This window comes from Sus scrofa, chromosome 15 (genome assembly GCF_000003025.6).
Source record: "Sus scrofa isolate TJ Tabasco breed Duroc chromosome 15, Sscrofa11.1, whole genome shotgun sequence".
Classification (NCBI taxonomy): Eukaryota; Metazoa; Chordata; class Mammalia; order Artiodactyla; family Suidae; genus Sus; species Sus scrofa.
The window spans coordinates 71,946,380-71,974,189 of NC_010457.5; the positions used below are offsets into that span (position 1 = coordinate 71,946,380).

General features: G+C 34.3%; 1 protein-coding gene across 5 annotated transcripts in view; it reads left to right on the forward strand.

Annotated features, from left to right (window-relative positions):
* LOC100515171 (sodium channel protein type 2 subunit alpha) overlaps positions 1-27,810 on the forward strand; it is a 134,467-nt gene that overhangs the window by 81,627 nt on the left and 25,030 nt on the right. For all 5 annotated transcript variants that reach the window (XM_021074835.1, XM_021074834.1, XM_003133444.4 and 2 more), the window contains exons 14-17: positions 3,777-4,015; positions 7,752-7,925; positions 10,116-10,472; positions 17,672-18,151. In XM_021074835.1, the coding sequence (XP_020930494.1) occupies positions 3,777-4,015; positions 7,752-7,925; positions 10,116-10,472; positions 17,672-18,151 (1,250 nt within the window). The remainder of the gene's footprint in view (positions 1-3,776; positions 4,016-7,751; positions 7,926-10,115; positions 10,473-17,671; positions 18,152-27,810) is intronic.

Here is a 27,810-nt window from a genome sequence, read left to right on the forward strand (position 1 = left end):
TTTGTAGAACTACTTTTGCCTCTCTCTGACCAGAGTATTATAATATCTCAGCTTTCTCTTTAGTTGAAGATTGTATTTAAGTAGTTAATATATTGTTTAGAGGTCTGGATCTTATAATGCCAAAATAAAGACTTTGGGGACAGCTTGATCTATGATCAATTATTGGTTCTGTTTTTTTGTGGCTCTACACTTCCATTTCTTCATCAGTAAAGTGTGAATAATGACACTTAGAATAAGCTTGTAAAGATTAAACAAGACCTCGTACATAAAACACCTAAGTACCTGGCATGTAGAAGGCATCAGTAAATATTATTATTAATTGTTCTATTTTTTTGTTCATTCACATGTTTGTTCCTTTCCATACTGTACTTGAATTCAGACATCAACTATCAACTTCAACTACTTAGAAAATATTTTCATAAAAAATAAATTCTATCCACCTCCTTTGCCCTTCTTTCCCCTTCTTTCCCTTTCTCTTTTATAACCCCTTCATTTTCTTCCCCTTCCAAGTGTGTGAGTATGTGGACGTCCATAGATATGTCTGAGGAAAAAGAAAGATGGAGAATGGGAAAGAGCACAAGCATGCACTCACACTCATGCCTTTCCTACTACTAGTTATAATTTCTCTTGTTATTGGATAGATTCTTGGAATATTTTTCCAGTCTTAATGCAAAGATCCCATGATACTAATATCAGTACCAAAAAGCCTAAAAGTCACAGCTAGAAAATCTCGCAGTGTTGATGGCTGTATATATCACAGCCATGTCAGTTACAACAGGGCCCAGTTTTCATAATGTCCTAATGCAATATCAGAAATCTTTTCACTGATTTCTATGGAATATTAAACTCAGTACGTTCTTCCCCAACCTCGCCTGCGTTAGCTTGCACTCCCTCTTCCCCCCCAGCTGCCAGTAGCTTGCTCCTCCCTATCCCTCCAGGTAAATCTTTTGAAGATTCTCTGCTCTTCTGCTCCTTCCATAGCAAAACCACTGAGAGGAAGCTGCCAGTGGTTCTGCTACCGATGTCAGCAGCATGTCTGCTCCCTAAAGCAAGAAGTAGAGAAGGAGACAGGGTAAGTCTAAATGAACAGTCCTACTTTGCACTTCTGATAGCATTAAGTTTGAGCTACATTAAGAAATTACTTAAAAGACATCAACCCATCACAGGATTGGACTTGTCCATTAATTAAGATATGGAGTGTAAAATGAGTTCACCCATATCACCCTTCATGAATATGTGTCTCGTGGAGTTACTTAGAATGAAAAGGCTGCCTAGAAATAACTTAGGAAACAGAAGGTTGAGTGTTTGTTTTAATATCTGCAGAGCTTTTAACTTTATATTTTTATGAGGACCAGTGGCTGAGTTTTCATTCTGTTTTTCATTGGTTATATAGAATGAAAATCATACTTTTCTTTATTCAACACTTCGAATATGACATTGATCAAGACTTGCTATTAGTAATACATAGCATATACATGCAAATAGAGCAGTCTTTAATATAGTTCTCTTTTGTTCCTGATAATGATGAAAAGGTGTCTTAGATTGACATAATCTGTTTATTTGGGGATCCTTTCTTATAAATCTAATCATGGTTTAGTTCACCTTTCACCTTTCCTTTTTTTGAACCAGGCTTGTTGATCCAGGCCAGCAATTTTTGTTTTCCTTCTTTAGAACTACAGCAAACTCTCTATTGTCCAGGGCAATGAGCAGCCTCCTACTTAATGAAACTGTAGGAGATAAGCAAAAATGAATAGCTTGCTCTTCCAGTTTTTTAAATGCAAAAAGCATATGGAAATGTTTCCTGGTCACACCCTTGGGAAGGATGGTGGAAGGGTGAAGTAGAAAGAAGCACCTGAGGAACTGAGGGGAGGCAGTCAAAGGTCTAAACTGGCTGTAAATGATTCTCAGTGTGGAGAACCCAACCAGGAATAATGGAGATGTGGCTGTAGTTCTCTCCAAAGTGCAAAATTCTTTTTTTTTTTTTTTTAGCATGAATAATTGAATGCTTTTACTTTAGAACTTAACAACCCCGCTCTACTTTATCCTGATGTCAAGATGAGCAACACAGGCTGAGTTTTCCTTTTGAACTTTTTGTTTTTTTTTCCCCACAAAGTTTCTGTTTGCTCCTCTTTATCTACTAAATCACGAGTAGCATTTAAAAAATATTTATATTGGCTGTACCTAAGCAAAGAGATTTTTTTCAATTCTCTTTTGTTATCTATTGTAAATGATAATGTCTGTTTATCCTCAGTATAAATATGAATTTATTTGGGAGTCTAAAAAAAGAGTGCATAATGGTTATATTGTATTTTTCTTCTGGTTTATAACTCAACTATTTTATATTGTTTACCAAATTACATAGTAAGAGAAATGGAAATAAACTGAGTACTTGAGGAATTTCAGTATCTAAAGAGACAATTGAAGAATCTACCTCTAATGGAATTCTGTTAAAAATAATTAGAAAATTAATTTACTCTAAGGAAGTGGTACACTTTATAATGTCAGTAGCAAATGTTTATCAGCAAAGGAAAAATCGCTACCTATGGTTGGTGTGCCCACTGAATAAACTCCTTAAAAAGTTTAGTTCCTGGTAAACTGTACCAGGTTTGGAGGGATATTCCAGTTACCACAGTCATAATTCTAAAGTGACCAACCAGAGTCAATTGTGCTATGGATGAACAAAGAACCTTTTCCTCTATTTTAGTGCTAGTAAATGGTGTTCTCATATTTGGCAGAGCAAGTAATAGAGTATGCAGCAATGGTATTGGCACAAACAGCAACTTCTGCGTCTTTTCCCACTGCATAGTTAAGAGATGAACATACCAAAGGAAGATGGTAGATCATTTCTCCCTTCCTAATTCCCCTAATTCTTTGCCAATATTTACCAAGTTTCAGTATTTTGAGTATCACCTTAAAGATCTGTGCATTTCTATTTTTCATCTCCTACTATTTAGCTGAAAATTTCCTGAAATCATGGTACTTTTTTCTTAAATAAATTTATTTTAATGTGCAATTTTATATCATAGGTTTGGTATTATAATTTTACATTTTAATACATTAAAATAAATGCATACCATGAAAATTTATGAATTCTACATATGTTACACCTCTTGTATTTTACCTCTTGTATTTTACCAGTACTACACAAGTCCCATTTTGTGAAACAGTGAAGATCTGTTTCTTAGGTGGATATTTCCTCTACTTTTGTGCCCTCAAGTTAAATAAAGAAATGTAGAGAAAAGGAATCTTGTTGAGTTTAATATACAGGCCTTTATCTAAGTGAGCTTAACTAGAAACTTTTTAAGACTGGTGACACTGACAAAACTACATCGTTAAAATAACCAAAGAACACATCTAATCCAAGAAACTAAGATTCAGCATGACTAATATTTTTAAGACATCTAAAAGGAGTTCTTTGATAAAATAATGTCTAGCTGTATCTGAAGCATAGGTGAGCTTTAAGTATATTTTACACAAGTCCTGCCCATTAATTTCTGAAAAACTTGAAGGTAATTATTAGACAGTTTAATATTGTAGATAGGATCTTGGAAACCATGTTTAGCCAAGATTAATTCAGAAAATTTACTAGCCTTTCTGTGCTCATACTTTTTAATGGCAGCTAATCCATGATAAGTGCTTTCTTCCTCCACCCTCAGATTAACCTATTGTGCCTTTTTACGACTTAAGATTTTTTAAAAATTACTTTTAGTTTAAACCAAAGGCTGTTTAATAGGAAGTAATCAGTTTTCATAAGTATTCTAACTTTTTTCTTCCAGAACTTGAAGAATCCAGACAGAAATGCCCACCCTGCTGGTATAAATTTGCTAACATGTGTTTGATTTGGGACTGCTGTAAACCATGGTTGAAGGTGAAACATCTCGTCAACCTGGTCGTAATGGACCCTTTTGTTGACCTGGCCATCACCATCTGCATTGTCTTGAATACCCTTTTCATGGCCATGGAGCACTATCCCATGACAGAGCAGTTCAGCAGTGTGCTGTCAGTTGGGAACCTGGTAAGGCTCACTGAGGATTCCTCTACCCATTGAAAGAATTCATTATCACCTTAGTGAATTTCACATATCACTTTCAAATTAAATATGATTTAATTGGCCATGTATACCTGGACAGCAAAGTTTATCATCAATTTTTTTTTTTTTAATTTTACAGCTGCACCTACAGCATGGAAGTTCCCTGGCCAGGGGTTGAATTTGAGCCATAGCTGCAACCTATGCAACAGCTGCAGCAATGCCAGATCCTTTAACCCACTACACCAGGACAGGAATGAACTCATACTTCAGTAGGATTCTTAACCCACTGCACCTTGGCAGGAATTCCTAGCACCACTTTATAACTAAAATATATTGCTACAGTTAAACAATGGAAAAGATACAAAGATTTTTGTGTATGGTTTGATTTATAATTAAATTTAAATTGCTCATTCATTAAAAAGATTATTATGAATTATGGAGGGCATAGGTCTATGATAAAATCCAGAGGTGCTTCTCAGGTATTTAGAATAGATTCTTTAGATATGTCTACATCTGCTAAACAAATATAAAATATGCTAAGTAAGATCATTTTGAAATATCATTTTTACAATACCTGAAGACAGATTTTTAAGGGTGGAAAGGTCATATAGAGATTATTATTTCTGTTTGAATTTGTCCTACAAATTTAGGAATTTATAAATGATTAATTTTGCATATATTTTACTTAAATTTTTGTATTAACATTCATAGATACATGATAGAATGCTAGAAATGGAAGTAGAGTGGTCTTTTACAGAGAAACAAAATGAATAAATTCAGGCAACAAACATATATTGATATCAATATAAGAGATTTATTAACTTTTCTTGAACTTCCAACTTGATAAATGAAAATATAAACAGGTTGTATATTGATAGTAAATAATATATTCTGAAGTATAACACAGAGTATTTTTAGGCTTTGAAGTAACCAACTATTTTTTTAATTATAATATAGATAGGTCTTAACTGACAAAGTTTACATATATATGCTGACCACTTATTTTGACTAGACATTGTAATAAATGATTTACATAATATCCCTTTCTCTAGGTTCTTACATAGTCAGTTCTAAGGTAAATACTATGAATGTCTCTGCATTTTACCATGGGGGAAAACTGTACTCATGAGAAATTGGCAGAGCAATTGGAAACTCCGAATACTACATTAGAGACCCTATAAGATATTTCAGAGACTGCTTTTAGCTGTGGCCAAAAATCACAGAGCTTTAGGAAAGGACAATAACATTATCTAGTCCAGATGTCCACATACATATGAATTGCTTCACCAAAATCTATAAAAAGTGAGCAAGGGATGAAAGAAAGCTTTATGATGGTGGATATTAGGAAACAGCTCAAATGGGCTTAAGCAAAAATAGAGGTAATTCATTACTTCAAGTTACTAAAGTTCCATGTGTTAATCTGACTAGATTCAGATTCTCAGTCAATGTCATTGGTAGTTAGCTTCTTGCCAACTTTTTCCTAATATATTTCTTTCATCTCTGGCTGGGTATTCAATCGATGGCAGAGTTCTACCAACTTTTATCCTACTGATACAGCTCCTGGGATTGTGCCTCCTAACTAGTAGTTTTACCAAAAGCCCAATAGCTGAATATCATATGCCTGTTTGGAATAACATGACCATTTCTAAGCCAGTCAGTTAATCTCATTCTAGGGTTGGAAGGCCCTATTTGGACAAACCAGAACCATGTCTTATCACTAGAGACAGTAAATGAATGCAATTATGAAGAAAAAAATAAATGAATGCAATTATGAAGAAAAAAAATAGGTCTGCCATTACTAGAAAAAGAGAGAGTGGATGCTGGAAAGACATGAACAAGTGGACAGTTCAAAGTGGAACTTATGTGTTAAGGAAAATAAGATTTGTATTTGAGGTGAATCATAGAATAGTAGAAAATATATGGACAGAATTCACATTCTTCTTGAGTGCATGTGGAATACTCCCCAGGATGAGCTATAGATTAGGTCATAAAACAAGCCTCATTAAACTTAAAAAGATTGAAATTATCTAAAGTACTTTTTTGCACAAAAAATGAAATCATAAATCAATAAACAGAAATAAATTTGGCTAGTTGATAAATATGTGGAAATTAAAAACACGCTTATAAGTAACCAATGGGTTAAAGAAGAAATCACATACATGGGTGAATTTCCACTTAAATATTCAATAAATATTTGGAAAAATTAGCAAGACTCTCATGTTTCTGAGTTGGCTACTGAAGTAGAGCATCACTCCATTTACTGAATTAGCAAATATCAGAAGAAGCAAGGTTGTGCAGAAAAAGTAGTAAAATGAATTTTGGACCTGTTGAATTTGAGGTGCTTTTGAGATAATTATCCAGTGGAGGTGCTAAATAGGGGGAAAGGGACGCCGTTCTGGAACTCAGAAGGTATTCTTGAATGGAAAAATAAATCCCAAAATAATTTTAATTATAAGAGGAAAATAAGAGTAAGAAGGTCCAGGACAGAAAGACGTTTGAAGAAATCCAGTGTTGAATAATTTGTTGGAGGAAGAAAAGCAACTGAGAAGTATCCAGGGAGGTGTGGCTCACTGAAGCCAGGACAGAAAATATATTAAGGAACAAGAATAGAAAAAAATGTGAAAAAAATCCCAAAGAGGCAAGTGAGATAACTACTAAAAATTTCAATTGAATTTAGCAATGGTGATGTTGGTTACATTGGTGAAATTGGTTAAAGCAGTTTGTGTTGACCAGCAGCTCATGGAGTAAATTAAAGAAATAGAACTAGCGAATATGGACAAGTACTCAAACTCTTAAAGAAGCTGGGCTATGAAAAGAGGACAGATGGTGGTAGCTAACAGGGGAAGCAGAATGCAAGGAGAGTTTCTTTTTGAAGCTGATAGTAGTTTTAAGGTGGAGAGGAACAGAGTATCTGTTGGTGCCTGTAAAATCCTAACAGGAAACAGTCAGTAGCAGGAAGAGGGTGAAATTACAGGTTCATTGAGAAAGTGGATTCTTCAAGAAGTCCAGAGGAGATACATAATGCAACTGCAGAAATTACAGAAAGCAGGGACACATCTTTCATTTTCAACAGGAATAAAAAAAGCAAAGTGTGGTGTGGATGTAAGTTATTTGTAGGCAGAAGGAAACTAAGTAAGTTCAGGTGGGCTGACTTCCATTACCTCTGAGATGCAAAAGTACTGAGAGTGGAGGATAAAGAAAAACGTTTGAAGACACATGGAGGAGGAAATTTAAAATAGTTGTAGAGAAAGAAAATGGAGAGTGCTGCTTCTCTTTGGCCAGGAAAATAAAAACTGTTTTAAAAAGCATCCTTAACATCCATAGCACTAGTGGTGACCTTGTTTACTATAGCTAGTATGGAGACTTCTTAGCACTGCAAGGCTATGGGAGGGGATGAAACTATTAGGTAATCATTTGGTGAGTTTTTGGAGTGCTGGGGAGATCAGAGCCAGAGCCAGGTAATCACAACGAGTTAGTTGAACCTTTCATTGAAGAATATAAAAATAAGAATATTCATTTTATTGTCAATTCTTATACTTTTCATCACTTGATAAACATTAAATATAGAGTAAACAATTAAATATTGATTTGAATACAAACCATTTGAGGATACTAATTTCCTAGAGCTAAACCAATTTTTGGTTGAGGAAAAATTAAATTGCTCAATAGTTATTTATATTCGCAAGAGTCTTCACTCATGTAATAAACATTTCTTATTTAGGTCTTCACTGGGATCTTTACAGCAGAAATGTTTCTCAAGATAATTGCCATGGATCCGTATTATTACTTTCAAGAAGGCTGGAATATTTTTGATGGTTTAATTGTGAGCCTTAGTTTAATGGAACTTGGTTTGGCAAACGTGGAAGGATTATCAGTTCTCCGATCATTTCGGCTGGTAAATTAACAGGGAGTAACCATAACATTTTTATTAATAATTTAATTAATTGTCATTCTTATCTTAGTAAAATTTAAAAATTTCTTTTTTTTTTCTTTATTTTGTCTTTTTGCCTTTTCTAGGGCTGCTCCCGCAGCATATGGAGGTTCCCCGGCCAGGGGTCTAATCGGAGCCTACCCCAGAGCCACAGCAACACGGGATCCGAGCCGCGTCTGCAGCCTACACCTCAGCTCACCAAAACGCCGGATCCTTAATCCACTGAGCAAGGCCAAGGATTGAACCCCCAACCTCATGGTTCCTAGTCGGATTCTTTAACCACTGAGCCACGACGGGAACTCCACAAAATTTCTTGTAATTTTAATATTATTTGAATACATTTCTAACAAAGAAGATGGTAATTTCTTCACCATAGTTTTAATGGATAGATAAATTTTGTTCAAATGAATATCCAACAGTTCTTTCCTTAGTAATTGAATGGCAGGGCTAATGTAGAGAGAGAAAAGGGGAGTCATAGATAATCCCATATCAAATTAAATAATACAATACATATCTCTTAGCTGTGGGGTTTGTTTAACCATGATAAGGTTTGGCTGGGGCTTTAAATGGGCTGCTCTTTCTACCACAGGCTCAGGAATTATGGAGTTGCCCACTTTGCCTCCATAGAGGCCAAGATCTGGGATTGGGTAGAGTGTACAAGGAAAGAGGACAGAACTTCCAGTATATCTGCTTCTTCACCCAAGTCAGGAAGTCAACAAATCCACTCTCTGAGAAGAGTTGCCTATGTTATAATTTACTTTTAAATAAAGTGTCTTTCATTTAATCTTTATATTTCATAAGTTTATGGATCTTTTAAAATTGAGACAGAATATCACTTGATACATTTCCATTTAAAGTTTGATTTATTTTATTATGCTGTTTGAGTTGGCTCTAACTTTTTGTGATTTATTTTCAAACAACAGGGATTATATATAGTTAGTAAAGATAGGTTCATGTAAGCAACATTATCTTAATGGTGAGTAGTTTCAAGACTATTGTAAAGTACATTTTGAAATTCCCAGACCACTTTCAAATTTGTGTTAAGATCCTTAGAGCAGTGATTTCCTTTCCTGGTCTTCATGGATAGCTATGAATCTAATTTGAAGTTAGAAACACTCAAAACAAAACAAAACTACAAAAATTAGGAATGATTATATAATGAGTAAATATAGGCAGTTAATTTTTAAAAGTTTAATGGATCTTTGTGATAATGTAGATGCAGTTTGATGAGATAAAAAGCAATATCATTAGCATCTTGCTTAGTATATCATGCTCTTTTGCATTAATTATTCTCTGGAAATAAATTAAACATTTTGGTGCTTATATTTGCTCCTTTGGGTCACTTAGTTGCCATTAAATAATGTGCTACTCTTGGCCTGACATTTACTGAAGCATCAGAAATAAAATGCTGATGCTGTTTAACAGCAAATGGTACTCTAGAGGCCTTTATGAGCTAATAAAACCGACAGGTCAGGCACAGTGGTGGAGAGCCATTTACACACTAAAATGAGCTGATTAATTAAATCACTGAAGACATAAAAGTTGGCAAAATACAGCGTTTTACTCAAGTCCAAATATTTCTTATTTGAATATAATAAATCTCCTTGAAAAAAGCCTAATGATAGAGAAAGCTAAAGTTATAACAAGATTAAAGCAGCCTAGGTATTTAAAGGAGTTAGTTGGTTTTTCTCTTGTACCGTATATAATTTGTGTTAATGTTGTTTGCACTTCACATTTCACTGTGATATTTCAAGTATACTGAAAAATATTCACACTTAGGGCTTTTGGATGATGAACACCTATTCTTCTCTGAAACAGCTTCTGCTAATTAATCACCATTAATCTTAGATATCTCAGTTTCTTACAGAAAAAAAAAAGAATAGTATAAATGCTTATGTAAGATTCTGGAATATTTTATTAATCTTACTCTTAAAATGCCAATAAAAAACTGTATGACTATTTTATTTACAATATAGACTATTTCAGAATGAAAAAATATCCCATGGAATTAAACTAATACATTTTCTAAATAATAGTTTGGCAAAGAAATAATCCATCACCCTAAACTTGAGACACTCTAGATTCTCCCTTTAAACAAATATACAAATTCTTCAGAATGCAGAGCAGTAACAGCCTTCTTGCTTTTGTTTCCAGCTTAGAGTTTTCAAATTGGCAAAATCTTGGCCAACACTGAACATGCTGATAAAGATCATTGGTAACTCAGTCGGAGCTCTGGGTAACCTCACCTTGGTGTTGGCCATCATCGTCTTCATTTTTGCTGTGGTTGGCATGCAGCTCTTTGGCAAAAGCTACAAAGAATGTGTCTGTAAGATTTCCAATGATTGTGAACTCCCGCGCTGGCACATGCATGACTTCTTCCACTCTTTCCTGATTGTGTTCCGGGTGCTGTGTGGAGAGTGGATAGAGACCATGTGGGACTGCATGGAGGTCGCTGGTCAAACCATGTGCCTTACTGTCTTCATGATGGTCATGGTCATTGGAAACCTGGTGGTACGTAGTAAAAACATTTTTCTCATTTTTCAGTAAAAGGTAATATAATCATGAAAAAGTGTGTCCAATAGAACCATGTTTTATATGTTTTTTTGATCAATTCTCAATTACTCACAATGGAAGAAGTCAGTTAGTTCATACTGTTGAAATCCACATGAATTTTTTCTCAATGTTTGCATATCCATTGTTTTTTATTTTTTCCAGTTTTATTGAGCTATAATTGACATGTAACATAAACTCTTAAAATATCTTTTGAATCAAAGTTGTTCTTCATTTTCTACATCCTCTTCTATTCCATGGAAAGGGCCATTTCTGGCTTTTATCTTTCTTTTTTTTGTTCTAAAGCATGCAAATGTTACTAAGAACAGTCAGTCATTCATTCTATTTATAAGTACTAACAATAGTATCACTTGAAAATATTTCAAATTTGGTTTATTGTAAGTTAGAAAATAAAAAATAGTGATCGTCTCAATCCATTCAAAGCACATAAGGTATTTGGTGCCAAAGTATGAACAAGCAACATTAACTCAAGAATCATTATCATTCCTCTGTAAAATGAACCATGCCCAATACATCTCTATTGAGTCCTACAGTCATGGGAAAGATGATTGGAAAATATATTTGGCACTGTGATGTGACATCCACTCAAAGAGGATTAAAAATAGAAACTAGTAAGTGAAAAAGTGTGAAAGCAAATTGTTATATGTCAAGTTCACAAGATGGAAATACTGCTTTACAATGACAAAGATGATCAGGGAAGGCTTTGTCAAGGTGTTCAGACCTCAAATATATTTAGATGAGATATAAGACTTATCTTGGTAAGAAGATAGACCTTCCCAAACTAGGAAACTGTGGACCAAGTAATTGAGGAAGAAAGGACAATATGATTCTGTGAAAGGAGCAGGCTTTTATATTTTAAATATAAAATTATTATACTAAGTTGCTTTATTAGGTCCCAATCTAGTAGACTAGAACCAGGATTGTCATAACCAATATTTTACTTTTTGGGGGGGGCCACATTTGCAGCATATGGAAGTTCCCAGGATAGGAGTCACATCAGAGCTGCAGCTGTTGGCCTACACTACAGCCATAGTAACATGGAATCCAAGCTGTGTCTATGACCTGCACCACAGCTCACAGCATCACCAGATCCTTAACCCACTGAATGAGGACAGGGATTGAACCCACATCTTCATGGATACTAGTCAGGTTTGTTTCCACTAAGTCACAATGGCAACTCCCCGAAACCAATATTTTATTTTATTATTTATTTATTTGTTTATTTATTTTTTTGTCTTTTGTCCTTTTAGGGCCTTACCCGCAGCATATGGAGGTTCCCAGGCTAGGGGTCGAATCGGAGCTGTAGCTGCCGGCCTGCTCCAGAGCCACATCAACACCAGATCCGAGCCGCATCTGCAACCTACACCACAGCTCATGGCAATGCCAGATCCTTAACCTACTGAGCGAGGCCAGGGAACAAACCTGCAACCTTATGGTTCCTAGTCAGATTCATTTCCACTGTGCCATGATGGGAACTCCAAAACCAATGTTTTAAAATATGCGATTTATAGACTTAATCTCCTTTCGCATAAGGGTAACTTCCAGTTCCCTGAAGAAAGAGAAAAGGGGGGGATGCAATAGATTATCATTTATTTCTATTTGTCCCAAGATTTAAACCTTCAAATTATTAGCTTAGTTAATTCTGACTTATTCTTAAAATAACAAGAAATGTGAATGGTATGCAATCCAGAAACATGAACAGGCTTAAAACAATGAACAATTATCTCTCAGTTTCTGTGGTTCAAAAATTCGGTAGCACTTTATCTGAGTGGTTGTGGCCCTGGGTCTATCATAAGATTGCTATTAAAATGTTGGTGGGCAACCCAGTTATCTTAATTAAGATTAAAGGATCAGCTTCTAAGAAGACTCACTCTTATAGCTATTGGCAGGATGTCCCAGTTCCTTCAGCAGGCCTCAGTTTCTCTCCATATCTATCTCCCCATAAGGCTGTTGATTATCTTCATGGCAGGGCAACAAGCTTCTCCCAGAACAGGTGATACAAAACAGAGGACAAGGAGAAAGCCCTCTTTATGTTCTATTCTCAAAGTTACATACTATCATTTCTGCCATATTTTTTTTTCATTAGAATCTAGTCACTAAAATCTCACACTTAAGAAGGGATTAGGCTTTAGCTTTTGAAGGGAAGAATTATCAAATTATTTGTAGATGTATTTTAAAGCCACCACAATCCCAAGTACAACTTACTTGCTTTCAGAGAAGTATAGGGTTACATTGAACAGAAAGAAAAAGTCATAGGATTACATAGAAGAGAAACAAAGAAATGGTCATAGTTTTGTATTTAAGATTTGATTTGATTTCACTTACAAATTTGTCATACACTGGAAGAAGAGAATAAAAGGTAGAGAACAGAACTCTTTATGACAACAGTGAATGAGCAGATCAGATACAAGCAATGGGGAATTCATAATGAGAGTAGTAGAAAGTAAGTTTGGGACAAGACTATAGAGTTTAATTTACAGGAAGCCTGATTGTGCATAACAAAATTGGATTTTTTTCTCTAGACAATTCAAAGCTACAGATGGCTTTTTATTGTAAAAGTGGCAATGAGCAAGTAAAATTTTGGTAGAATTTATGTAGCTAGAAAACAGAATGAATTTAAGAGGAAAGAAATTCAGTATATCACATATCATCTATTCGTTTACCGAAATAAGACACATCTCTCTAATATGTAATTGCACAGAGAATTAAAGCTTAAAAGAGAATTTCAGAAAGTATCCAAACCTATGAAGGACATTTCTTATTAATTTGGATTGTTAAAAGATAATAATCCAAAGATAATAAAAGGTATAGTCTTTAAGATAATAATTTCCATCTATTGTCATAAATTTAAATTCTGTACCTTTTTAAAAATATTAAATAATCACCCTTTTTTATTATAAGTTAAAAATACTCCTCTTTTTGTGATACCTTGGATATATTTCTGGAATAAGATAATAATAATATCTGTCATGTTTACCACAATTAAGGAAATGTGTTCTTATCACATTTGTTTAAATCAGACTGAATGAACTTGATGCAATGCCTCCTACAATTCTTCCTTATCATTTTCACCAGAAAGGGTAATGTCCCCTAAAGACAAGCTGACATAACTCCCTTTTAACATGCATAAATTTCCATAGGGTACTTGATCACCAGAGATGTGAGTAATCCCTGCCTAATCTGCAGACAAGACAGAGGTGGGGCTACAGACTGCTTTTCCCCAGGCCAGGGATTTTTATGGGCTATTATTCTTGGTTTGCTAACACTGTGGCCAGAAATCCTTTTACATATTCAAGGCAGGTGCTACAGAAAGAATACAATTTTTGATGATTACTACTTCTAGAAGTAGCTGACCCAGTCTCCTCTAAGTGAAGGTGGGGCATTAGTATACAGGAGAGATGTGAAAGTTTTGGGTCCTTCTCATCAATTAAGAATTAGGGAGCTCCCATTGGGGCTCAGTAGATTAAGGACCCAACATAGTCTCTGTGAGGTTGTGGGTTCCATCCCTGTCCTTGCTCAGTGCGTTGAGGATCCAGCGTTGCTGCAAGGTGAAGTGTAGGTCGCAGATGTGGCTGGGATCTGGTATTGCTGTGGCTGTGGAGTAGGTTGGCAGCTGCAGCTTAGATTTGAACCCTAGCCCCGGAACTTTCACATACCATAGGTACAGCCATCAAGAGGAAAGAAAAGAATCAGGACGGAGAAAGTATTGATACATCCAATATATTTCATTCTTGATTGCCAGATGAAAATTATGGTAATTTTTTTACTCCAAGAGACTAATTTGGGAGACATATGAAACAGTCATTTTCACTCAAAGAGTTAACAGGTCTGTCCATGAACACATGTGAAATAAGATTCCAGATTTTACTCCCTGAGTAAGTTTGTTGAATTGTATTCCCTTAAATTGCCTTTGATCACATCAACCACCTTTGTCAGCTGTTACGCTGATTGATACACTTTGGTAACGAAGGACATCTAGACGAAGGTGTTAGCTTGGCTCACATAAACATTTCTGGGGAAAAAAAAAGGTAAATTGAAGGAGGAAGTTCCCATTGTGGCTCAGCAAGTTAAGGACCTGACATAGTGACTGTGAGGAAGGGCTTTGATCCCTGGACTTGCTCAGTGGCTTAAGGATCTGGCATTGCCACAGGCTGTAGCATAAGCATAGGTTGTGAATGTGGCTTGGATCTGGTGTTTCTGTGGCTATGGCATAGGCCTGCAGCTGAAGCTCAGATTCAGCCCCTGGCCTGAGAACTTCCATATATTGCAGGTATGGCTGTAGAAGAAACAAGAAGATAGTGTAACAGAGGGTAGGTTAGATCATAGTAACAGTGATAGCAATAACAACAGCTAAAATTTCCCAAGCATTTACCATATGTCAGTAGCTCTGTGAGAGCCACGTGGATTTTTTAAATTGAATCCTTACAACAATCTTGTAAGCTTAGCACCTGAAAAATTGACAGAAGCTTAATTCTTACCCAACACTACAATTTTAATCAAAAAGAGCAGGCCATATAGATATAACAATAAATGACACACTTACAAATAGATACCTGCTCTGATGCTTTGAAAAAGAACTATATGTAGGATCTCATGCTGGGAAAGTTGACTGATATATGTTAAGAAAAAGTTCCTAATAGACAAAGAAAGTTCATTAATAAACCTTAAGAAATCAAATCTAGAAAACAATTATGGTACTAAAATTTAGTTTTATTATGGACAGAACCCAAAATGTAGTACTGAATTTTTTTCCCCTTCATGTATTTTTTTTCACCCAAATAATAAATTCAAGGCAAATCACAGTAAAATATGACTTGGAATTCCCATTGTGGCGCAGCAGAAATTAATACAGCTAGTATCTATGAGGATGTGGGTTTGAACCCTGGCCTTGCTCTCTGGGTCAGGGATCCGGAGTGAGCTGTGGTGTAGGTCACAGACTCGGCTTGGATCCCCCATTGTTGTGGCTGTGGCATAGGCTGGCCACTGTAGCTCTTATTCGACCCTAGCCTGGAAACTTCCATATGCCGCAGGTATGGCCCTAAAAAGACACATGCACCCCCCCCAAAAAAAACCCACACAATAAAATATGACTTCATTGGTGAACAGTTCTTAGTATGAACAACAGTCATGGTAGAGCAATAGAAAGATGTTAGTATAGACTCAGAATTATGTACAGTCCTTGCGGATCTTACCAATTTTTACCTTTCTTCCCACTATTGGCTAGACTAATTTTTAATTGGTTAGACAAAGGGGCTCTGGGCCTTCTTAGCTTATTGGAAAGATAGGACTATAGCAAGAATGCAGCATCCTTTTCATTGAAGTTTTACTTAAAATCTTTCCCAGGATTCCTCTTTCTCTTCTGTGCTGTTTACTTTTTGTCTTTGGACCCCTTTAGAGCTCTGTCCTTTTTTTGTCCTGTATGCTTGAATAACCAGGGACTCATGGACAGTATTAATCAAATCCTGAAAAAAGTTATATGACTTGATCTTGTGCACAAGGGGGTCCTCCCCTCCTTAGTAAATTACCTCTTTTTGAATGTGTACAGTGGGTTTGTGGTCACTAATCTTTTCACTCATATCAGTGGGTCCTATTTTTGGAGACCCAAGTTACAGACTAATTAGTGGTCCATAACTATTTCTTTGCAGTAGTATTTCCAACCACTGTATAAATCTATTGGCCACAACTTTCCGAACCCAAAACTGGGATTTTTTGTGTGTCTTTTTTTTTTTTTCTTTTTTCTTTTTTAATTATTTTTTTTCCCACTGTACAGCAAGGGGATCAAGTTATCCTTACATGTGTACATTTCCCCCCCACCCTTTCTTCTGTTGCAATGAGTATCTAGACATAGCTCTCAATACTACTCAGCAGGATCTCCTTGTAAATCTATTCTAAATTGTGTCTGATAAGCCCAAGCTCCCGATCCCTCCCACTCCTTCTTTTTCTATCTTTTTGTCTTTTCCAGGGCCACGCCCACAACATATAGAGGTTCCTAGGCTAGGGGTCTAGGAGCTGTAGCCGCCAGCCTGCACCAAAGCCACAGCAACATTGAATCTGAGCCACATCTGCGACCTACACCACAGCTCACTGCAACGCCAGATCCTTAACCCACTGAGCAAGGCCAGGGATTGAACCCACAACCTCATGGTTCCTAATCAGATTTGTTAACCACTGAGCCACTGCAGGAACTCCCAAAACTGGTATTTTTGATCTAGGAGTAGGCATATGGTTTTTCTAAATTGACAAGTTATCTAATGTGCAAAAATTAGTACATATGCACAGAAATAAAATCATATTTAAATATGTAAGAGTCATCTTTGGTTTCAGAAATAAAATTATGATAAATTATCAGTGTCTTAGAAAACTCAGGTTATATGAATAAAATATTTAGCATTTCAAAACTTTTTTCTTTTTCCTTGTATAGTGATCTAGATAAGTAAGGTTTCTCATTTGGACTTGAACTTAAAATAGAGATTTTATGCAACAGTGTTTTCAGTACTTTTGCAATGACTAAAAAGTGTTAGTAGTATTATTATATATTGGCCAGGTATTTATTTCATTCACCTTTTTTTCCAGGATAGTTTATCATAAACTAGGAAGAATACCTACTAGCAAAAAATGAGGTATAAGAACAGTTTTGGAAATTTTATAGTTTAGAGCAATAAAAACAAAATAATTTTTTATTTTTAAAAGTTTTATTGAAGTATAGTGGATTTACAATGTTGTGATAATTTCTGCTGTACAACGAAGTGATTCAGTTATACATGTACACACATAAAGATTCTTTTCCCACATAGATGATCACAGAACATTGGATAAAGTTCTCTGTGCTATACAGCAGGTTGGCCAATCATTCCATAAGTCACCGTGTATATATGCCGATCCCTAACCCCTAGTGCATCCCTTTTGGTAACCATAAGTTTGTTTTAATTGTTTTCAAAGTCTGTGCATCTGTTTCTGTTCTGCAAATAAGTTCATTTGTATCCTTTCTTTTAGATTCCAAGTATAAGTGATAACATCTGATGTTTGTCTTTCACTGTCTGCCTAACTTCACTTAGTATGATGGTCTCTAGGTCCATCCATGTTACTGCAAATAGAAACAATGGAATATTTTGATCACCTATTTTCCAATTGTGTTTTAGGTTCTGAACCTCTTCCTGGCCTTACTCTTGAGTTCATTCAGTTCTGACAATCTTGCCGCCACTGACGACGATAATGAAATGAATAATCTCCAGATTGCCGTGGGAAGGATGCAGAAAGGAATCGATTATGTTAAAAGAAAATTACGTGAATTTATTCAGAAAGCCTTTGTTAGAAAGCAGAAAGCTTTAGATGAAATTAAACCTCTTGAAGATCTAAATAACAAAAAAGACAGCTGTATTTCCAACCATACGACCATAGAAATAGGCAAAGACCTCAATTATCTGAAAGATGGAAATGGAACTACCAGTGGCATAGGCAGCAGTGTAGAAAAGTATGTCGTGGATGAAAGTGATTACATGTCATTTATAAACAATCCCAGCCTCACAGTGACTGTACCAATTGCTGTTGGAGAATCTGACTTTGAAAATTTAAACACTGAAGAATTCAGCAGCGAGTCAGATATGGAGGAGAGCAAAGAGGTAGGAATTTCTACATAAGAAGATATTATGGTATTATGGATGCTTTAAACTATCAGACTTTTTAAAATTATGTTTTCTTTCTATAAGAAAACAGAAAATATCTATTGATACAATTTCTATGGCAAAACTGGTGATAGAGAAATTGACAATAGAGCAAAATACAGCTAGACAAATGATGAATTTTTTTCAAATATTCACCATTTTGAGTTATTGATAATATTAGTATTCATATTAGTATGAATTTTTTAAGGATTTAAAAATAATTTTTGAATTATGAAAATGCCTCAGTTTATCCACTTTCTTCCTTATAACTCTCCCAATAGTAATCTTTTTGTATGTACTAGAAAAATACTTGGTGAGAGGTCAGTTCAAATTCTCACTTTGCTGCATTCTTGACTCTTATGGAATACTTTATAAAATGTGATCTTATTTAGTTTGAACAGGCATATTTATTCATGGAAAATATGATTGGGACTTTGGCTTGATATTTACATATAAGTCATGTTTTCTGAAGTAGTAATTTTTTAAAGGAAGTGAAGGTAGTGATGAGAAATCAGGCTGAAAATGTTTTTAACTCCATTGAGCCCAGTGCATGCTGTCTAAACAATTATAAAATTTAAAATTCTGAATATACCAACTATAGTAACAGTCTTGATAGTTTAAAGAATTCTTGATAGTTTAAAGAATTCTTTGATTTACTAGAAGAGTATAAACCTAGAGTGTGTTTTTGGTTTAAAGTTAATAGGCATAGAATCGGGGTAAAGAGAAGAAGGAATGTAAACCCTTAGTGTTTGTTTAACTACACAAAAATGAAAACAGAATTGCCAGCAATGAAAGCTTGCATAAACAAATAAAAAGAACAACAAAGATTCATTCTTTCTTATCATTTGAATTGATTGACAGAGAACAGAAAATCCTCTATCACTATTCTTATCCTTAGAAAGATGATTTGGGGGAAGTTTGAGACTCTAAAGGATACAATTTAAGTGGTGAAACAAAATTCCCAAAATTAGGGATCAGTTGATAAAATTATGAGCAAAAATATGCTTTTAAGAAGGGAACTTTATATATTTCAGTCAGTATTCCTATATTTATTCCATAAAATATGCTGTTTCCATTTGTTCTTATTTGTAAGACAGGTAATATTACTAATTCAGTGATTAGGTAGAAGTAGATGTTAAACATGAAATTAGGGAAAGTTTAAATGTAAGTACTAAAATTAATAAGTAACAAGGCCATAGTTTCTGTTTCTAGTTTCACAAAATAACAGATGAGATTCAAGGGGAAAATTTTAAAACCTTATAACTTGAAGCAAAGAATTGCTGTGATTAGGTGAACCCTATCATTATTTTAAAACTAATATCTTAAGATCTAGTTAGTAAAATTTTGGATAAGCACACATGATTGGACTATGCTGACAAAGTAGGGCCTAATTTCTGGTATTGTACATTACTAGAAACTGAAGTCAGCATTTATAAAATTCATTTGGGTCATTAGATTTTAATATATATTTCCCTTATTATTCCTTTTGTTTCTTCTCATTATTTTGGCATTACACCTAATAGTAAGTATCTCCCTTAGAGTAAGGAAAACCAATTTTTATTTTTATGTATGTTTAATTTTAGGGTGTCTTATTAGTTACAGATGAATTATGGAGAATCAAATGTGAAGCCAAAAGTCTATTTAAACTTCAGTTAAGTTTGAGTTTCTTTTGAGGTATAGTTAACTTGACATCCAGTCTTCTTTATTTTCAGCAATGTTAAAGCTTCACCTCAAGGCATTATGTTTGACATTAGAGAAATGTCTAGTAAGATGGGGCTTATAGTAAGAAAAATCCAAACTCTTCTCAGTTTCTCTTATTACCATTAATTTCTTCATTTGTTTTCAGTTTGAGTTAAGTACTCCAAAAGAATATGCAAAGTCAGTACTTTGGAATTGGAGGCAGAGAACTGTTCTACCAGTTGAAAGTAGACAGAATTATTTTATTACTTTAGCTGTGGAGTTCTTTCAATACTTTCCCATCATAGAGATTGTTACTTGTGTGTTAAAATACATTATTTGGTGAAATTTTCAATGATGGCTTTATATCAAACTTCCTAAATACAAACTCACAAACAAATAAAGGATTAGAGCAATAGTCTAGGAAGGAACTTTGTGCAGGTTTTAATCTTTTGATATTTTACCTGGTAACTCTCCACTAGGAAAACAAAAGAGAATTGAAACAATTATTCAAGAATACCAAGTATTTGCACCTTTTAGTATTCTGCCTTCAATTTAGTTTTGTCCGGTCATTTTCTTAACTATTAGGAATGGATTGTGCTGTTAAATATCACATGTAGCATATTAATAATTGGAATGAGGCTTATCAATATTCTTCCCTAAATGATTTGAAAAAATTAAAGGAAAAAAAATGGAGCACCTTTTAATTTGGGGGATGCCTAATGAATTCCTTTTTATAGGGCAGACTAACCAAGTGGACCCAGAAGTTGTTCAGGTGTTTGAACTAAGTGCTCTTCTATTTTATCTTTGCCAAATTTGTGTGATTCTTTGACAGTCTTCTGTAGATTCTCTAGAGTATATCATTTTAAATTCATATCATGTTTATATGTTTTAACTCATTTTATTATATATAATGTAATTCTTTTTATGCTTTGTGATTGAAAATGATTGACTTTTCTTATAGAGTTTTAATAATGTTGAAGCCATGCTTGAATGATCATTTTTCAAAGTGAAATTTACTAGTTCATTATGGTGACCTTCACTGCTTACCGTTCTTACTTCTCACAGGGATAAAACCAAGCTGGAGCCATCAAGAATGCAGCTCTGGTGTTTTTTAACCAGCCAGAGACTCGTGCCACCACTTTTGCCCAGGTTACCTAAGCAAGTTGTACATATATAAATATAATTAGTTTCTAAATGAATTTTGACTGGCCTGCATGTTACTCAGCTACATTCCTTGCCCATCCATTGGCAGTAAAATAAAAACATGCACAGCTGCTCTTATGCTGAGTCATAAAGCATGGTCAGGCAAGTTTGGCAACTCTAACTTTTTTTTTAAAAGGAGTTATCTGCTAATTTTCTTACACAGATTTTTTAATAGAATTACATTCAGTGAAAAATAAAAGTGCATGACCTTTAAGGATTATTTAATTTCCATTTAGCATTACAGAGTTTTGAATGTGCTAAGGGTCTAAAGGAGAAATATAAGGTACTCTTTGAAAAACCTTTACAGAAAGCTTTTTCTCCCTTGCCCTTTTCTTAAATAAAACCCAAATGAATGTACTTTGTTGGTAATTTTTGGTTCAGTGTCATATTAAATTTTTCTGAAAGGCAATCTGTAAATTAAAGCAATCCCTTATTCATGTGCAAACTTCCTAGAGGATGTTTTAGTGTGATAATAATGTGAATGAATTGGAATGTTATGTTTTGGCTGCTAGCATCATGGGTTTAATTTTTACCTCTTTCATCTCAGAGAAAATGGCATTGCTCTATTTAACACTTAATCAAAAGTACTTTGCATTTAGAATACAATTCTCTTAGAGATTCTGTTGATATTTACTCCTAAAACTTCTGAGACCGAAAGAAAAGGAAATAAATGTCTTTTGTACACAAAAAAAAAGAGAAAGAAAGACAGTGTTATAGGTAGTATGTTCATTCTGAAAAAAAGATCTGGAATCCACTTTCTTCATTGTGTTGCTCCTCTGTACTTTGTATTTTTGTTTCTCCTTTATTTCATCCAGACCTGCTGGGAAACTTTCTCTTGGAGAATATTATTTAAATATATTATGCACAGCAGACTCATATAGGAAGAGAATCAGTGTGAGCTCTTGCTCCTTTCATGTTTATTAATTAATGGGACCTCCCAGTCATGCAACTAAGGCAGTGAGTGTAATACCTTTCTATGGGTTCCATTTGGAGGACCTTTCATTCCCTCATGTTGAAATCAGTTTTGTAAAAAAAATTAACCAACCCAATTTATTTTTTTTCAAAATATGCTAATTAAATACTTGGTCACTTAAATGCAGTTTCCTTTCCTTCTGCCATTACAACTACAAAACAACCCTCACATAATCATATTTGGCTCTTTGGAGGGAGCAATAATCATATCATTTTTGGAGCATTCTTTGTACTTTGGGATAAAATATTCAGTCACTAGCACTCTACGTTCATGAAAGATAATGCCTTACATATTGGAGAAATGATACCTTATACAATGAGACTCAAGATGTAAAATTGCTCACAGCAAAACACAAATACACATATATACAGGGACCAGAGAGTTATTTTTTTTCCTATTATATGTTAATTCTTCAGAAAAGTATGAGATATGATGTCATAGGATAAAGGCCTGTTTTTTTCCAGTTTCTTAGAAGTAGGGTTAGTTTCCTTACTATCTGAGTCCTGTTTTCCAAGTACCTGTGTAGAGAGGTGTATGAGACAAAGTAACTAACAAGTATGTCATCAACCAGTATTTAGAAGATTTAGCTGGAGTAACTGTGGTGGAACACAAACTAAGAAAGAACTGATTTAAATGACTTCGTATATTCTTACTCTCACATTATTACAGTTTTCCATTTTCTTGAATCTGTCTCTGATCAGAAAACATTGTCTGCTTCCTAAAAGAGTAGTATACTGAAATCCAAAACAAGGAGTAGGAAGGGAGGGAAAGATGTATAGGGAAGGTTTGGGTAAGCAGTGGTGGAATGGGTTCAATAGAAACCCATCTGTGATTTTATGCCGAAGAATGTGAAGTCCTCAAGGGAAAGTTTTCCAAGGGAATAGTAAGTAAGGGAGGAAAAAGTTGAAATATATTTAATGTAAGAACTAAAATGGCCAAACATGTATGTCTTGGGGACACTGGTAATCTGCTGAGGGGTAGGTCAGCATGGCAGAAGACATTACTTTTACCATCCCAAGAAAGATATTTAAGACCCTGCTATTTATGTATTACAGAATTTCATAATGTATCTGTTATAAAGACAAAAGTGATTATATGGATAATGTAGTAAAATGATTTTACCTTCCTTACTAAGAAGAGCAATTCCTTTCTAGTATTAATATGTCACATTGGCCTTAGGCCTATCCCAAAGTAAGCATAACCGTCACCTTTATTGTCTAAATGTTACTTTTTTTTCATATAAAATGACCCAGAGTTCCTTAAATGTAGATTAGAATTAAGATCCATATGGAACATTGCCATTCTTGGAAACCAAATAGTTAGATATGGAAGACTTGATTTAGTCTATACTTGAATTATCTCTTTTTTTTAAAAAAAAAATTTTTCAATTTCTTTTATTCACTAAGATTAGAATATACTCTTTTTCCAAATTATATACACTATTTACTAATTACATTTTCTTAAAAATATATCAAGTTCATAATAAGAAAAAAAGTGTGCCTATGAAAAACTTAATTGGAAGTGGCATTTTTTCTCCCTTTTTCTGTTGTGATTAATTATTTTCAAAAATACTTTTACTTTTTTTTTTTTTTTTTTTTTGCCTTTTCTAGGGCCGCTCCCGTGGCATATGGAGGTTCCCAGGCTAGAGGTCTAATTGGAGCTGTAGCCGCCAGCCTACGCCACAGCCACAGCAACGTGGGATCCAAGCCATGTCTGCGACCTACACCACAGCTCACGGCAATGCCAGATCCTTAACCCACTAAGCAAGGCCAGGGATTGAACCTGCAACCTCATGGTTCCTAGTCAGATTCGTTAACCACTGCGCCACAACGGGAACTCCTACTTTTACTTTCTTAAAGAAGGACTATGAGTTTGGCATGTAAATGTTTAATAATAGTTTATCAATGATGTGGCAAGTGAAAGTTGAAAGTCGAGCATTTAAAAATATGAAGAGAAATATTGTCTTGATATTTATTTATTAGATCATTAAATAAAATATGATTCTTCCTTGCTTAACTCCTATGATAATAATTACAGCACTTAGAGGAATCCAGCAGATTTTCAATAGTAACAGGCTTGTAACATGAAGTTTTCACTAAAAAAATAAGTTCAGCCAATATTTTCACCTAAAAATAAATGATTGGCAATACTAGGCATAGCAAATAACAATTCGCTATTTCCGTTAGATCTCTTGACTATCCTGACATTGGGGAATATCCACATTTTCGTAAAGTTTGACTAAGGAAGGGCTGTTCTGACAATATCACTCAGTCTACTTCTCTTCCAACAAATAGGCATACATAATAAAAAGAGAATTTAAACATCTTAATTTTACCTAAGGGAAGAATAGAACTTGAAAATAAAGAACTGGTTCTATTTCTAGCTAGTAAATATACTGAGCTCTTTCTCATGTCATTTTGCAGTGAATGATGCTTAGATTGGAGCATTTACAGTCTTTGAAAAGTTTTCTTTTAAGTGTATGAGTACTAATACTTCCATATAATGATGTATATTTAACAGTTCTAATTGGTGAATTTGTATTGTAGTTAGGATTAATCATAATTATGACCTTTGGTGAAGCTGAAGAGTTTTATATTTTTAATTTTATTTATTTGGCTTTTATAGGTTCTTTATACATTTTAACTGTTTTAGTCAACATATTTTATAATATTATGAGATTTGCCTCATGTGATTTTAAGAAAGTATTAAACTGATGTTATCAAGAAAGGTTTTATAAATCAGAATTTCTTGCCTACATATCAGGATTATTGTTTAAAGTAAACTTTTGTTTATGAAGTATCCCAATGTATATTTAGCTATACTTTACATTAATATATCTAAGGATGTGAATCTAACAAACTAATTCTAAGTTCATGGTCATGAAACATGAGGATCAACAACATCCCAAGCACTATCTTGAACCTACAATGTTTAATTTAATTACATATCACATCTACTAAATGTTTTAAATGATAAAGATCGGCTTAACTTACGAATCATCAAAAAAATTCTTTAGAGAATCCTGGCAAAAATAGGGTACAGGAGACCTAGAGTCCAGATACTGATTCACTGTGACTTTTGACAAGACGATTAAAGCCATGTTTCTTTCTCTAACTAGACACTGGGTTGATTAATGTTGGGGGCTAATGTGCACCTCAGATTCTTTATTTGTAAACCAAGTAAAGGTATTCAAGTAATACATGTGACAGGTAGATCCTGTACTGTTCCATCTCAGGGGGAAGATGGGAAAGGATGAGACTGCCCCTCCTCAATGAAGACCACTTCACTGCTAGGACTGTAGGTCCTGTATGTAGAGTGTAAAGAAAAAAAGCATTGTCAAAATGAGTCAGTATTAGCTTTCCTGGCTCCGGAGTTCAAGTACAGTTTATTTCATAGTTTCGGCTTAGGTCTGATTAATTGGAAACCTGATCATCATTACTGGTCATCATTACTCAGACAATTTAGAATCTTAAAGGATTTGTGTTTCTCTGCATTTGCATGAGAATATTATGTGGATTCCTTTGAATGTGAAAGTATTAGATAGGAGGTATTAGAAATAGTGAAGGAATAAAAGTCCATGCATTGGTCATTCATTCACTTATTCACTGAACATCTATTAAACACAGCCATTGGTGATAGATCCTACAGATGCAAAGATGGCAAAAGCACGATCTTTGCTTCAAAAAATTAAGTCTGGTAAGATATATCTTCTAGAAACACAAAATACTTTTATGTTATACTTTTGAAAAAATAATAATCTAATCCTTAAATACATAAATATTTGACTTCAACTAAAAAAAATCTATTAATTCTATGTCAGTACTAGGGCACTGCCCTAATAAAAGGCATAATAGTTAATGTTACAGAGATCCTCTGGAAACTTTTGAACATTTTGAACCAAGATTCCCTGGAATATGTTGTCTGGTGACTTCTCCTGATCATTGTCAAGAACTAGCCTTCATTTTGTTGTGAAAAATATTCATTCATTTATTCATTTTTTTAGAGAATATTTATTGACCAGTAGCCACCCAGCACTGACTTAGGCTTTGATGCAGTCACACCTGTGCTAGCCTGAGCATATGGAGTGCCCTGAATATGGATCCTCATTTACCCAAGGACATCCCCAAAAGTGTGATTCTTTTTCCTAAAAGGATTTTTTCTGTTTCTTCTTGTGGGCTGTTTGTGGTTAGATCAGACATAACCAAGTTTCACTTTTCTGATTACCTGTCATGTTACAACATCCTGTAAATGATAAGATTATTGTTTTCAAATTCCTAATATTGTAATGACTTTATGAGGATAAGATGGATGGGATTGATAGAATAATTTAGTCATTTCTTAGTCAATTACATGTTTATTAATACAGCTACATTGTCAAAGAAAGAATCTAACCAAATAACAAAAGTTAGGAAATTTTGAAAAGTCATATAATCTTTCATCTTAAAACAAGATATATTCAAATTTTAATAACAAAAATACTAGAATTGAGAATCTGTCTCCTATTGCAATATACTTGATGAGCAACAAAAGAAATCAACAACCTTCAAGCACCTTATAATATATAATCTCTGATTTAAGTACTTTGGTTGACTTTAAAAATAATTCTGAATTTAAAAATAATTCCAGTGGAGGAGATATATGTAACATTTATGCTTCTATCACTTATATTGTCAAATTACCTAAAAGCATTTTTAATCTTATGTATATTGTATATAAATATTTTTCTTTATCAGCACTATTATGCCAGGGAGATATTTTATACAAAGAAGTTATTTTCAGAAAATAAAGGGACTGTCTCCCTAGGGAAATCTATAAAGTCCTTAGCCCAAATAGAAGTAATATGTTTCTTGTACTGACTACAACATCCATTTTAGAGTAGGTTCAACGTACTTCAATGTGCATTTTATCATGTGCTTACCTCATCCCCTTTATAAAGTAGCTCCTATCAGCTCAGCTATTTCCTAATGTTATGCACTGATGGTAATAACATTGTAACAGGTCTGAGAATGCTGTGGCCCAAACTACTCTGATTCCATGTGGCACTCATACCTGGCCCTGTGTCATTTCTGCAGCATTTTAAGACCAGATTAAAAGACTGGATCCCTTCATTTATGCTGATCCCATGAACAACCTGACCTGGCTAAAGTTTGTTGCATTTCAAGATTTAAAACAACTTCTTTCTCTTATATTTTTCTTTTGATGGTATTTGATTTAACCTAAAGGAAAACAAAACAACAAAGATTCATTTCTGCCTATATTAATTGGAGAGGTAAGAGTGCCAGAGTAACAAGTAGTTTCCAAATGCACAATGAAACACGGGAGTGCATTGGCCAAAGAGAATGCAAAATATCAGCTCTTGCTATAAAGCTAACAATGTGCTGCTCTTTTCAGAATTAGAAAACTGTAGAATATATTTAATAAAAACCAGTGGTATATGTTTTCATGTCAATGAAAAGTGGATAAATTTAGATTGTTGCTGTTTATGTGCATTTGATCAAATCTTTTCTGCATTTGACATGAAAATACACTTATGCAGCTTTTGTTGGTTGGGTCACAATTTTAGAAGAAAATGAACTATACCATTCTCAAACTAATATACAAAAGCAAGATCACAGACCACCATCCAACTCTGGCAGTTTACATAAGCTCTCTGCATGATTTTGTTTCAGAATCTCTCTCTAAACAGAAGCTTAATAAATAAAATTATTTAAGTTGTTAGCACCATATTTTTAAAGGAAAAAAAATACTGTGGTGCTGTGTC